Source organism: Culex pipiens, chromosome 2 (genome assembly GCF_016801865.2).
Source record: "Culex pipiens pallens isolate TS chromosome 2, TS_CPP_V2, whole genome shotgun sequence".
Classification (NCBI taxonomy): Eukaryota; Metazoa; Arthropoda; class Insecta; order Diptera; family Culicidae; genus Culex; species Culex pipiens.
This window is the reverse complement of record NC_068938.1, coordinates 178069910-178084586: the sequence shown is the minus strand read 5'-3', so window position 1 is coordinate 178084586 and position 14677 is coordinate 178069910. Positions and strand designations below refer to the sequence as shown.

The following is a 14677-nucleotide window of genomic DNA, read 5'->3' as shown; positions in this document are numbered from 1 at the left end:
TTTCCACTTTGAATGGCTTTCCAATTGAATTCCTTTGTTTCACAATCCGGACCCCACACACTTTTTGCGCTCACTTGGCGAACTCAATCTAAATGCAAATGGCGCCACCAAAACCATGGAGTTTTTCGACCTTAACGATTATTTGTCTCCAGGGGGAGTTTCGCTTTTAGGGGGGGACACTTTTAATTTCTGAAATGCTCTCAGGTGTTGGCGTAGAAATCTAGGTCACGACGCCGTTTACGACGCTCGTCCTTATTAAAAATTCCCCCGGAAAACTCTGATGGTCGCGCGAAAAACAAAACCGAAAGGCTTAGGACGTGACAGCTGGTGCGCGACAGGATCGTGAAGGATTTTCATAAATATTTGAGAAGCGCGATGTTTGCGACTTTTTATTTCCGAGTCGTTATTGTTTTCATTCTCCGCTGTTTTTAGCGTCGTTCCGGGGAAGATTATGGCGACGTTAAAGGTGTGTCTTCGCCCGGAAAAATCGGGCATGAGTTGGGTGCGGGAGCGATTTTTTTGGTTGACAGATTGACAAAATGACAGGGTTGACTGAACAGACTAAAATGTACTTACCAGATTATATCAGCATCTTCACTACAACACTTACCTTTAAGAAAAATTGTCAACACTTACCTGAACTCGTTCCTTTTTACACTGTTCAAAATTTACCAGTTTTTCCGAAGGTACTTTAAAGTTGAAGTCCGTACTTGAAAGCACCAGCTGGTTGTGTGCTGCCACGCGGAAAAATCGGTCATGAGTTGGGTGCGGGAAGCCCTTTTTTGGTTGACAGATTGACGAAATGACAGGGTTGACAGAACTTACATAAATTTACTTACCACATTTCATCAGCATCTTTACTACAACATCACTTACCTTCACGAAAAAATAAATTTCAACACTTACCTGAATTTAAACACTGTTCAAAATCCACCAGTTTGCCACAAGGTACTTCAAACTTGAAGTCCGTACTAGAAACCGTCAACTCGCGTTTCACGCGCCAGCCGGTTGCCTGCTTTCGGGCGTAAGAAAAACAATAAAAATCAAACACTCATCGAAATCACAAAGAAAAACAGCAAAAAACGTTGCGTCTGGGAAGCGGAGAACTCTCTTTTGGTGAAAGGAAAACAACGGGCGAAATGGAATAACAAGTTATGCAAATTATAACTCAAACGATGGCGCGTTGTTTACGAGGAGTGTCTGTCTCTTTCTGTCGCACACGTGTCGCGAAGCGCCCATGACTCCTCCCCATTTTGGCGGCAAACTTCTTGGTCTAAAAGGAGGGGTAAGAACAAGAATTTCGAAAAACACGCATTTATCCCTCTCACCGGGGACTAACGATCTTGTTAGCATGATTTTCGGCACAAGTTTGACGAAAGCGTTTATCATAATTGATTAAACACACGACCTTCGGGCGAGGTGTCCCTTTTGCTCTAGATGGTCGAGCAAGGGGTTTAAATTGAATCGAATCGACCGAAATTCAACTCAATTGCCGTTTACGACCGTTGCGTTGGAGTCGCACTCTCGTGGGGTGTGTCAGCGGCATAGGTTTTTGTCCGTGAAGCGAAGAAGCTTGATTGCCGTAATCATGATTTTTATTAGAAGCGATTTAACTTGGGGCACCCCGAAAAAAACACACGCACTCACTGGAAACAATGGATCTTGAAGGGGGACGGTATTTCGAAATAAAACCAGAACACCAGCAAAAGAGTAAATAAATTGAGCCAGATAAGCGCGCGCGCTCCGGTTACATCAATTCTCCGGGGAGAGCGGTTCCAACGCTGTCATCCAACGGTTTTTGGCTGGCCGAATCGATTCCAAACACGAGGCTAATTTCGGTCCATTTGTCTTGATTTTCCGCGCTAGCAAACACACTCGATGGGCCCTTAATGGTCCATTTTGTAATTGCAGTCGAAGGCGAAACCAATTGAACAGATCGAACTCGTGTAGGAGCACCAACTTCAAGACGACTTTAACTTTGTCGTGTAGACACACTGGCTCGCAAGAACCGCAGCGTCCCTCAGGTAAACAACAATAGAAGTCGGTTTCGTGTGTCCATAAATTAGACACGAAATCTGATTCCGGTACTAAGCTCGCATCGTCTGGCCAAGACTTCAGAGTTTGGGAGGGGGGAAAAACTCAAGTAATCCCGAGCGTTGTAGTCCCGTGCGACATTGTTCAAGACACGTCTTTTCCCGTCTAATGAAGGGATCTAGAGTGGGCGCGCAGGGGTTTAGGGATTTCAATTAGGAAATGGATATTTTCGCCGCAGTTGGAGTTAAAAGATTTGAATCGTAATTAATTTACAACTTTTTCCACGCACACGAAACTTACTTCACGGGACAGACGCAATTACGACGGGGGGTAATAATAATTTGCCACTCACCAAAAATGCTTCGTCGGGCGACAACAAATATCTGCGGAAAAGTTCGTCGTCCTGAGGAGCAACTTCTCGGTGATTGTTGACTTGCTCGACGCCATAATAATCATAACCGGAGCGCGTCTTGTGTGTTGCTCTGGTTGGTGGAATTCTTCCGAGTAGTTTCTTGCACAGATGAGCAAATGTGAGTATCTTTTTTGTAGGGGAAGGGACGCCTTTGGCGTCGGGTTAATGTTTCTGTTATGCTGAACCAAGCTGAATCGCGAAATGGTGATGGCGCTCGTTTGATTCGGCAGTTTTCGTCAATTACACATTCCTTTAGGGATTGGTAATTTGGGCAGCGTAGATGTGTGACATCTACTCTACTTTGACTGAGTTGACAGGTTTGACAGAACTTACACGCTAAATTTTACTTACCACAATTTGACAGCCACTTTACTACTTACTTGCTAAAATTGTACTTACCATAATTTGTCAGCTCACATTTTCGAAAAACTCGTCTTATCTTAATAGGTATATCAAATCCTACGTCCGTAATAGAAAGCTAACAGTCAAATTTTTACGTCCGTAATTGAAAGGTCGTTTTCGTAAGTTACACAATCCTTAAGAGATTTGTAATTTGGGCAGCGTAGATGTGCCGAAGGACATCTACCCTACCTTGACAGAGTTGATAGAATTGACAAAATTGACAGAACTTACACGCTAAATTTGTACTTACCAGAATTTGACAGCACCACACAACTTACTTGCTAAATTTGTACTTACCAGAATTTGACAGCTCACACTTTCGAAAAACTCGTCTTTTCTTACTAGGTATATCAAATCCTACGTCCGTAATAGAAAGCTAATAAACTTATTTTACTTACCTTGTTCATAATGTCCATAGACTATGCAAAGTATGCCAATTCATACGTCCGTACTTGGAAGGCCCATTCACAGTTGGTCTAAACAGGCCAACATTTCACCCAACCCATCTTATCAGTGCCATTTCCCGCATTCAACCGGCTAGATTACGCTTCCTGTGGCACCTCAACACTCGAGCTTCACCCCATTGCAGCCATTAAATCTCGTTTAACGCCACACACTGAGTCCGTAAAAAAAAGTGCCAGCATTCTGTGTCAAGTGCGTTTCACGTGTGTCCGTTGAGCGCTGCTTCACATAAACAGTGGCATTAAAATTAAATGGATAAATTGAAAAATTGAAGAAGAGGATGAATAACGACTGGACTGAAGATCTCGCTCTCTTTTGAGTCATCGTGAAAAGGCCACTTGGAGGAAGCTTCAAGTGAGCATCCTCTGCGCAGGGCGTACCTGAGATTTCAATTAAAACAATTTTATTATTAGATTAAGTGGATGTGCGCCTCCAGATGGCTCCTGCTTTGTGGAGGGGTTCACACATACCAGCAAAGTTGGTCGGCACTCATACACCTGCTGCTGCTGCTCGGGGTGCCCGAAGAATAATTACCTTTAATTAAGATTACTGTATCCGCTTCTTTCGACTGCTGCTTCTTCAGAGGTTGGGAAACCGATCAGCACATAGCTCGCATTGCGAGGTACTCGCTGGAACATTAAAGTCGAATACTTGCGGAGTCGTGAATCGAAAATTACCTTAAAGCATTCCGGCACCCATCAAGCGATGCTTAAATTGATTTCGAAGCCTCGGACGCAGGATTAAGCTCGATAACTCAACGCCCAAACCACGTTCTCGTTTTCCGAATGAAATATGTCCCTTTCTCCGGCTTTTTGTCTCCTTCGCTGGTGTGACTCAGAAGACGATGGCACAAGAAAAGGATTAAAGTGTAATTAAGCTTGGAAATACTTTAAATAGCTTTGGACTTTAAAATCCCAAACCGCTGGATATCTCGCTCTCTCCCTTGTGGAATGCGATACCCACTACAGCGGGGACCTAAACAAGACTACGGCTCCACGGAATGTCACCCCGATCATCCAGTCGAGCGTCCAGATGACGAGCGGGGAGATAATAAAAATTCTTTCCGAAAAGGGTCGTCTCGGGTCATCGCCGCCAACAAGCCGGAAGTTTTGTGACTCTAAGCCACAAGGAGAAGCAAACTGTCACTTTTGAGAGCCCGACTGATCCGCGGCGGCGCTTTTCAAGACTAAGCGTCCTGGCGGAAGCCACCTTGCTCAAGCTAGACGAGCGCGCGCGAGAGATTAATTGGCCAAGTTTGGCCTGCCGCGCACGGTCATTATCATTATCCGTGGCCACCGCGCGGCTGCCGCCACCGGGTTGTGCTTGCTTATTTGTAGTGGCCGTTGATGAGTGTGGCACTTACGCGAAGCTTTTGCGGTTTTTTGCGCCGGCAGAGAGTGAGGGGAGGTGTTTGCGAGCGCAAGTTTTGTGATTAATTTTAGAGTTTCGGTGCCGCAGGCGGGAAGCGATTTGTGCGCGAGCTTTAAGATGATGGTTCGTGGAAATGGCCCGTTAATGGCTTGGTTAGCGGGTCCAGGGGTGATTAGCGCAGCGTCTTCAGAACACTGCGAACAGGTAGTGTTCTGGAGAGGCGCTGTTTGACAGGTTGACAGATTGACCGAGTTTGGAGTACTTACCTGGAACTACACTGTTTCATGACTTCTGCAACACTTACACTAAGGGTACTTACCTGTAGATGTTCGTCAAAACCTAAAAATGTCCAGGGTTATATTCAATTTGAAGTCCGTAATAGAAGAAACAGTTCATAAAGTAACTTAAAAATACCAGAGATAGCTACAGTTTGAAGTCCGTAATAGGAGAAATAGTTCAGAAAGGGTCCAGAGTGATAAGCTACTTTGAGCAACGATTTCAGAACACTACAAACAGGTAGTGTTCTGAAGAAGCGCTGTTTGACAGATTGACTGAGCTTGGAGTACTTACCTGGAATTACACTGTTTCACGACTTCTGCTACACTATCACTAAGGGTACTTACCTGAAGATGTTCGTTAAAATCTAAAAAAGTCAGGGGTCATATTCAATTTGAAGTCCGTAATAGAAGAGAAGTTCAGAAAGTCACCAGTTATTTCCACGTTGAAGTCCGCACTAGAAGCGCCATATTTCACCACAGTCGGTGGAAAAAGCCCAGCTGCGAGTGAAAGCAGCCCGTATTAGCCCCCAAAACTCAATTTAATATTTGATTATTAGCTGTAAACACAGTGTGGTGGCCGTTAACACGGTATCACCCTCAGGGAAAGAAAGAAGTTCAATTTACGACTATCTGCCGTCCCTTGCGTGTCGACGGTACCCCGATGGTCACGTAATGGACATCGTCCATCATCATCCCATGCCGACCCAAATCGAAATCCTCCCCACAAGATTTCTGGAGTGAGATTAGCGCCGATGGGGCCACCGATGTGCAAACATCGTCTGGAAATTGAGAACTCACACTTTCCAGCTACCACGGAGGCAAACACAAAGTTGATAGCCTTGATTGAGCCAAAGCCAATCAATTTCGTGTAGAACCAATTTGCGCTGGGTGCAATAGTGCAAGATTCTCCCCGCAAGGGGAGCGGATCCCTTTCTCGATTAGCGAAAATGTGGGAGAAAACAATCGCCATGATTGAAATCAATTTCCTCTTCATTACAAGCTGGACCAATATCCGCCGACGGGGTTGCATCTTGCGCTTCATAATTGTCCGCCGCAAAGACAATGGGCACTACTTCTTCGAAACCCGCGCGACACCCGGGAATCGATATTTTTCCAATCAATCACCTCGTTTTTTTGCCTGACGAGAGTCGCGTCAGCGGTGACATGACTGCTGTCGACGACCCGGCGATGAATAATAAGCGGTTTGTTGAACGGATATCGGATCGATTTGGTGGATGGCGGGCCGATGATGGATCGATGGAAATTTAAGGCCCGCGATTACGGAGCGATGTTTTAGGAGGTGGGGGATTAATCATTACAGAACGATACAAACAGGTATTGTTCTGTAAATGAGATGCTCGTTTCGGAGAAATGTGAACAGACATTTTTCTGAATGAGTGATTTGACAGAGTTGACAGCTTAAACACTACAATTGTACTTACTAGTTAATGGATATCGGCTAACCTGCATCTTGGACTTACCTGCGAGTCACTTTGGTACTTAGTTTGCTTGGAACCTCTACTTTGAAGTCCGTACTAGAAAGGTCAGTCGTAATTAAACTGCTCATCGCAACCTGGTTGACCTTTCGCAGCAGATGCATCATCGTCCGTGTTGAAAACGCACAATTCTCACCCAGTGAAAGGCCTAACCTCAATCAGGCCCACTTTACGACCTGTTCGCAACCGCCAGAGTGTTTTTATCGCCCTGCTCCTTCGCCGTACTAATTATTAGCATGTGTCACTGTCAGTGCCTGGCCGGGTGTGCAAAATCAGAAGCTGCAATCGATCGCGCTGCGCGTGCAAATTAAGCGCGCCAATTTATTATCATTGAGGCAGCTTTTAATTATGTGCATATTTTTTGCTGTCCCAACGACGACGGCCATTCCCTCTCGTTAGCCATCTTCGCTGCTTGAAACAAAGTCGTCGAGGCAAAAAGCTATAAACTCGAACGTCTAATTAAGACACCATCGATAAAGTGATCGATTTATGTTTCACCAGAAGCCATCAATAGACGAAAAACCGCGTGTTGCGGGCCTGCAGCAAAAAGTGTCCAATTTCAACCGGGAATCAAGATTACGGCCGGGGTCTTCGCCATGTTCACGCATATAATTATTTGGCGAACCTCCCACGCTACCGCGTTCGGCAACGACTTCGGTATCTTGATCGGGCTTCCCACAGGTTGGTCGCGTCGGCAAGGTGCGAATTAATTAGCACCGCCGTAGCTCCGCCCCCTTCCTCGGTGAAGTTGCTGCGTCAACTAATAACTTGCTACCGCTTGACACCGACACTAGTTTAGAAAGTTGAGGGACGTACCAACTAACCAAGTTTTTTTTCTCTCTCTCTCTATCCAATTTCAGGACCGCCACTTCAAGATGAACAGCAACGGGGAACCGCACGTGGACCCGTCCCAGGACTACGTCCTCCTTCTCGGCTACGAGAACGCCACGCACACGGTGCTGCGGTTCCGGCGCAAGCTGGACACCTGCGACACCAATCAGGACGTTCCCATCACGGTAAGTTTCGGGCTCATGACGCGTAATTAGGTCTGTGTGTTCCAGCGGTGGGAGATATCTATATCGGTCCGACTAACTTTGGTCAGCGCTTCGCGCGCTGACGACCAAGTTCTGCAAAGGAGTCTCCGCCGGGACTCCTCGCGCACAGCTGGAGTCGGAGTGATGAATTTATGCAAATATCAAAATTGCGCTGTTATGAATGCAAATTTAAATTATAGAAACCCCTTGTAGCAGGCCTCCAGAGATATCGCTCGCGCTCAAGTGCTTGATTTCGAGCGTAAATCGCGCGGTTTCCTAGCCCGGGAGGGGGGAAGATGATAAATCTCTGCAGTGTACGCAGAGATCATGGTGGTGGGGGAGTCCGGACGATGTAAAACGGAAAAGTTTTGAGCAGTTCGAGTGTGCAGGTCATCCGGTTAGGGGTAGGGTGGTTCTTAAAAATTACTTGTAGCCAGAAATCTTCTGTGTTCAGAGCAATACAAACAGGTATTGTTCTGAAAACAAGAAGCTCGTTCAGAGAAATGTAAACAGACATTTTTCTGAACGATATTTTGACAGAATTGACAGCTTAACAACTAATTTGTACTTACCAGAAAATGAACATCAGCATACCTGCTACTTGTACTTACCTGAGATATGAGTTTCATTCCACTGATCTTGTTTAGAACCTCAATTTTGAAGTCCGTACTTGTGATGTCAATAATAAACTTGTACTTGTACTTACCTGAGATATCAGCTTCTTTTAACTGACCAAGTTTGGACCTCAATTTTGAAGTCTGTACTTGAAATGCAGAAATTAATTTTGACTGAAACAAACCAGAACCACCCCGACCTGCAGAACACGAACCGGAGTGTAGAATAAACGCTTCATTGAGCACTCGTCGGTGCTCCGGAAGGATGATGGCCTGTCTATCATCTACTATTTATAGCCTAGTTGTGCCAGCATTCGTCGTGTCGGCAGCATGCCGATGTTGCAGGAAGGGAGAAGAGATTTAAATAAATTTACATTTGAATAAGCTGATAATTGGAAAGAAATAAGTGCCGGCTAGGGAAAAAGCGCCGGAACACACAGACCGTCGTCGTCGGATAATGTATTCTAGCGCCGCCTAGAACTCCGAACTCTCTTGACAATGTATACTCAATTTTCTCCGTTTTCCCAATCACTTTGCAGAACGACACCATCCGGATCATCTACATGTACCACAACCGGGACCCGAAGAACGGCGCCCAGGCCATCGGCACGCTGCCCGATCCGGCCGAGGCGTTCAAGGACTCGGTGCCGATCTTCCTGACGCAGCGCGTCAACCAGGTCCCGATCGAGCTGGACTCGCGGACGCGCACGCTGGAGCTTCGCAATAAAGACGTCGAGATCCCGATGGGCGACGACAACCTGCGGTGGTGCAAGATGTTCAAGCTGGACCAGTTCGTGCGGAAGCAGCACATGATACGGGTAGGTTGGCCACAATAAAAGCGCGGATTTTATTTATTCAAATCAGAACACGACGAAGACACGTTACTTGCCCCCTGCGGGGGACCGTTTGAAATTCAAACACAATTGTCTGGAAGACTGCTAGCCTCGAAGAAGCGGGGGTCGTCTTGAACGGCGGGGTTCAAAGTACGAAAACAATAAATTTTATGATCTATCATCAACGACAATGGCGACGAAAGGAGAAAGAGAGCACGGGTCGTGTTTTTCGTTGCACAGTAGTCTGCTGCAGCAGAAGCTGAATCAGCATGTTTTTGCACAGACAGTCTCGGTGGGGAGAAAGTCGCCGTAAGGGTGACCCTAGCATGACTTGGTTGACAGAGTTGAATCCAGCAAACTCAAAGGTTTGTGGTTGACAGAGTTGTACTTACCTGATATTGTTTCAAGAATCGCCAGCAACACCATTTTCACTACGTACTTACCCCTTATCAATTTGATCCGGTTTAGATCCAAAAGTACTTTAAAGTTGAAGTCCGTAATTGAAGTGACGACTTTCAACTCTTCTTAAATTAAAAAATCCAATGCTGAAATGCCTTATTTGGAGTGATTCCTTAAACAATTCTTGCCCGGAAGTATCCCAACTCCGCATCCATCAAACGATTAACGATCCGGAAGCACACCCACTCCGCGGTCAATGTGGGGTCCAACGCTGTTTAAAAATTTAATTTTTACAACTTCATAAAAACAACTCCCCATTGGGAAAACTGGCTTCCCTCCGAACCTTTTCCCACCATCAATCCGAACGGGGAGGGCATTTTTCACTGCCCAGCTGGGTGCGCTGTGGCTACTCTGCAAGAAGTGGGGGAAAACTTCCGAACCCCCAAAACATAAACCTTAATCGTTTTTATTATGTGTTTTTTTCCTCTTGCTTCTTCGAGGTTTAGAAGTTTACGCTACTGCAGCAGCTTCACCGTGTTTCACCCTTTCGCGCCATTAATTAAGTCGATTCTCACGAATCTCGAAACAATTAAAAACAATCTTTATTTCCCAAGTCTCCCAAGACTGGGAGATTCGAACCGAACCGAAATTTTTGCATCAACGCTCAAACTGATTGTTTCTTTCCTCTTTCTTCCAGTACGAACCCGTGATCGAGTCCCGCTCGAACCTCCCCTTCATGAAGCACATCATCCTGTACGAGTGCCAGGGCTCGACGCCGGAGCTGGAGATCATGTCGCGCGAGTTCGGTCGGTCCTGCATGAAGGCCGAGAAGGAACTGTTCACCTGCAACTCGATTGTGGCCGCCTGGTCACGTGGATCGGAGGTAAGTGTCGTGAGGGTACTTCAAGGGGAAGAGGGGGAAGACAAATCACGTGTCACCTGACGAATGGTTCGAGACAATGTCCCAGCTTTTTGTGAGTCGCTGAAGAGATTACCTATTCAGAATTCCAAATAACGCGCAAATGTGCGCGCACCGTTTGAAGAATTTATCATTGTTTTCATTCAGCGCGGTCGCTTTTTTCACGATTATGAATTCTTCATTATAATGCTTTTATTTCATCTGTGTGTGTGTCGCTTTTTACGCGGCAGTAGAAAGCATCAATCTGTCAGCCGTCGTCGTCGACGACGACGACCAGTTTGAAGGAATGTGCTACCGGCAGAGCTACTGGAGTGAGACGCAGCGATGGCCGCGGGGCACATACATTCACGAACTCACCCCAAATCACACAAACACACAGCAAACCTGCGGAGCTTGGGGCGTTCGGCTGTAAAAATATAATGGGCGTCGATGTCGTCGAAAGCCCGGGAGAAGATGACAGACGTGCGCTGCTTAAAACTGTTTTGGAATAATAATTTTTCTGTTTTGATGCCCATTATGCCCATTGTGTCTGTGAGCGGGGTAGAACGCGCGGACTTTTTTTTGTGTTGTCACTAGAGTTTGTGGGACTTCTGTTGCACCATGAAATATAAATGGATTATTCCGATACAGTTTTTCCCGTTGCCGCGGAGCGGCTCCCGAAATGGGTTTTCAGTTGGAGACCGCCGCCGGTGACCACGGCCGATATTAATAATTCACCTGGAGGAGGATTTAATTATTTGGACGCGCGAGCGCAGCGGAAATCCTTTTAAAATATGAATTCCGGCGACCGCGCACCGCATACCAAATACGTGGGATGGGCTTTTTTCGGTAGCGCAGATCAACGGATCTACAGCGATCTTTGTTTCGGGAGGAGAAAACATCCGTAACATGTGTTAAGCATGGTTTCTCGACTGAATTGGTAAACAGTTGACAGGGTTGACAGAAGTGTACTTACCAGACTTGATGGAATCATCACTGGAACTATCACTTCACAACCTTAACTTAAACCTAGTTTGTACTTACCTTTTTTTCAAATGAATTCAAGAAATTTCCTCTTCTGCCATTAATTTGAAGTCCGTAATCGAGATCATCATTACACTACCACTTCATCTCAACAAATGACCTGTTTCAGAAAGCTTAAATTTGAAGTACGTAATTGAAATCTCACTTCTCTCTGAATACGTAATGTAATTGACCCCTTTTTTCAGTAGTACAGATCAACTGACCTAAAAGGTTATTTGTTCGGAGGAGAAAACATCCGTAACATGTGTTAAGCATGGTTTCTCGACTGAATTGATAAACAGTTGACAGGGTTGACAGAATTTTACTTACCAGATCACTGGAACTATCACTTCACAACCTTAACTTAGTTTGTACTTACCTTTTTCAAATCACTTCAAGAAATTTCCTTTCCTACCGTGAATTTGAAGTCCGTAATCGAAATCACCAATACACTACACTTCATCTCAACAAGCTTTCTATTCCAGATAGCTCAAATTTGAAGTCCGTAATTGAAATCTTATGTTTGTTTCATTTTGTTTTGTTTCGTAAACATCATCTTTATTTGGACGTCCGTGATTGAAATCAAAACTTATAATTTGAGTCAATTACTCTCAAATTTCTTAAAACTTGAATTTTGGATAACATTTTCTGAACCTTATCGTTTTGTCAACATTTTTTCTTATTATTTTTGTCAGAAAAAGAAATTTTGGGTAAAAATATGTGATTTGTCTTCTGCTACAGTTTCATGAGCAATACTAACATCAAACTCCTCTCACCCAACAGGGCTTCACCTTCCCGCTGGAAGCCGGCTACCCGCTGGACTCGTACCAGGCCCGTTTCTACATGATGGAAACGCACTACATGGGCTTCCAGAGCAACGCCATCGAGACCCGGCCGCGCATGGACAACTCCGGCCTCCGTCTGTACTACACGACCACGCTGCGAAAGCACGACGCCGGAGTCCTATCGGTGGGCATCCAACCCAACTGGCGCCACATCATCGCACCGGGCCAGGAGCGGGTCGTTTCCGAAGGGCACTGCATCGAAGAGTGCACCCAGCGAGCCTTCCCCCGTCCGGGAATTAACATCTTTGCCGTTATGATGCAGACAAGCCACATGGGCAAGCAGGTCCGCCTGCGGCAGATCCGGTACCGTGAGGAGCTCCCGCCGGTGGCGCACGACCTGAACGTGGACTCGAACTACCAGGAGTTCCGCCGGCTGCACAGTCCGGTCAAGGCGCTGCCCGGCGATCGGTTGATCGCGGAGTGCACGTACGATAGCACCTCGCGGAAGACCATCGCCCTGGGAGGTTACACCTCCAGGGACGAAACCTGCCTGGTCCTCAGCCTGTACTACCCGCGCCAGAAGGAGCTCACCTCGTGCCACTCGATTCCTAGTCTACCGACGGTGCTGCACGCCGTCGGGATCAACGAGCTGGCCCAGGGCGCGAACCCCATCCGGATCGCGTCCCCACCGGAAATCGCCGGCATGACGCTGGAGGAGCGCCTCCTGTCCTACGACTGGCGGGTCAACTTCAACGCGTTCCAGTACGTGATACGGAAGGGCGCCTTCAAGCCACTCTGCTGGAGCGCCCGGAACACCCCCATCCCGGTAGGTATCCAATCTGTTCGACAGATCAAACATGAATAAATTAGTCCGGAAACTTTCCGGAAGCACATTGACCTAATTCGGGGGTTGACCCCTCGCTCTATCTCGGTAACTTTTAACCCCTCATTTTGTTCAATCTCATCGGAAATCGCACAAAATCGCTTCAAGGGGGGCGGATTCAAACTTTTCCTTTTGTTCCCCGAGCTGCCTGCGCTGGAACCGCGCAAAAAACTTGGCCAAAGAGGATTATTTATTATACAATAGTTTGCCAAAGTACTTTATAAATCAATTTTATGCAAATATTGAGGTTTGCTCGTCCCCTCGATCCGACGAGAAACGGGCAATAGTTTTTCCGATGGTAGCGCTTTCCAGGAAAGTTTCTGACGTATGTTAGTCTCTTCAAGCATTGAATAAGAGAATTGATTAAATTTTACTAAGTTGACAGAGCTGTACTTACCATTTTTTCTGGATTTGCATGAATTTTCAATAAACACTTACCTTCAATTCATGTTAAAAATCACGATAACTACACTTCACTTCCTCTTGATAAGATAATTACATCAGCTACCTCAAACTTGAAGTCCGTAATTGAGATCAACAACCTTTCACAACATAACTAACGCTTCCCTTTCCCTCTCTTCCTTCCTTCCAGGGTACCGACAACATGGACGCGTACGCCCCGAACCTCACTCGGATCTGGCGGCCGACGCCAACCTGCGGCGCCCCCGGCCTGCCGGCGTCCAACAGCGTGAACCGGTTCGTCGGCTCGTCGGAGTCAAACGTCCCGAGCTGGACGCTGCTGGAGGACCCCGAGAGCAACAACGTCATCGAGGGCGCCGCCCGGAGCAAATCGATCCGGAGTTCGTCCGGCGTTGCCGCACCCGGGTCGTCCATCTCGCGGGTGGCCCTGTTCGTGATCTTCATCAACACGGTCAGGTTAGGGTGGTACCGGCGGCTGTAAAGCGTGCGCAAGGGTGCTGGACGGAGCAAAGTGTTGTGATATATGACGGGACGGAGAGACCATAGAAAATACAAGACTGTGCGTGTGTGAGCGTGAAAACGAAGTGAAAGAGAATGAGAGAAAGGTAGCAAAAAGAGGAACGGAGGTTATGTTGTACAGAGAGACGCAGGTAGTTTTGTTCGATTTCTTCTTCCCTCGAACGGGGGAAAGGGAATCGCTAGTCATTTGAGGAACAGATTCTGTTGCATAGTATTTAAAAACGTGTATTTAAAAGAAACACGCAAGCGAAGATAGGGCGTAGAGAAACGAATTATAGGAGAACGTTCAGACGAAAATTCAGCACGTGAAACGGTCTAGTATTAGAAATCGAAACGTGGACGCCCTTGTGACGGATCAGGGGCGTTCGGTTTGTTTTTGAAACCTATTAGTAAACACATTTGAGCCAGTTGTTAAACGCTGTAAATTATGTACATAAACATAAATAGAAGATGAAATCGGTGTATTATTTTTGTAAATAAAAATAGGACTAATAATAAATTGATGATAAAATGAATTGAAAAATGAACCTACCATCTTTTTATTTCACAAATCCGAAAAGTTTCCCCTAAAATAATGCAATAAACTTATGAATATATTAAACACTCTCTTATATTTTTTATTTTAATATCACAATTCCAAAATTCTATACCAAGAGTTTTTTAAGGTCCTATACTGCCGTTCGATGTATAATTGTCCCATGCAATTTTTGGACGATTTTGACTTTTTGACATTTTTAAGTTCAGTTTGTCGTATACTTTAAGTAAAACACATAAAATTTAGTACTTTGTTCGGAAACTCGTTAAAAACAACACC

General features: G+C 45.9%; 1 protein-coding gene across 2 annotated transcripts in view; it reads left to right on the top strand.

The window, feature by feature from the left end:
- The window catches only part of LOC120414951 (MOXD1 homolog 2-like), a 29729-nt gene extending 15339 nt beyond the window's left edge, over positions 1-14390 (top strand). For both annotated transcript variants that reach the window (XM_052708747.1, XM_039576281.2), the window contains exons 3-7: positions 7316-7471; positions 8643-8921; positions 10033-10218; positions 12040-12867; positions 13517-14390. In XM_052708747.1, coding sequence (XP_052564707.1) covers positions 7316-7471; positions 8643-8921; positions 10033-10218; positions 12040-12867; positions 13517-13825 — 1758 coding nt within the window. In that variant the 3' untranslated portion in view covers positions 13826-14390. The remainder of the gene's footprint in view (positions 1-7315; positions 7472-8642; positions 8922-10032; positions 10219-12039; positions 12868-13516) is intronic.
- Positions 14391-14677: the final 287 nt, after the last annotated feature.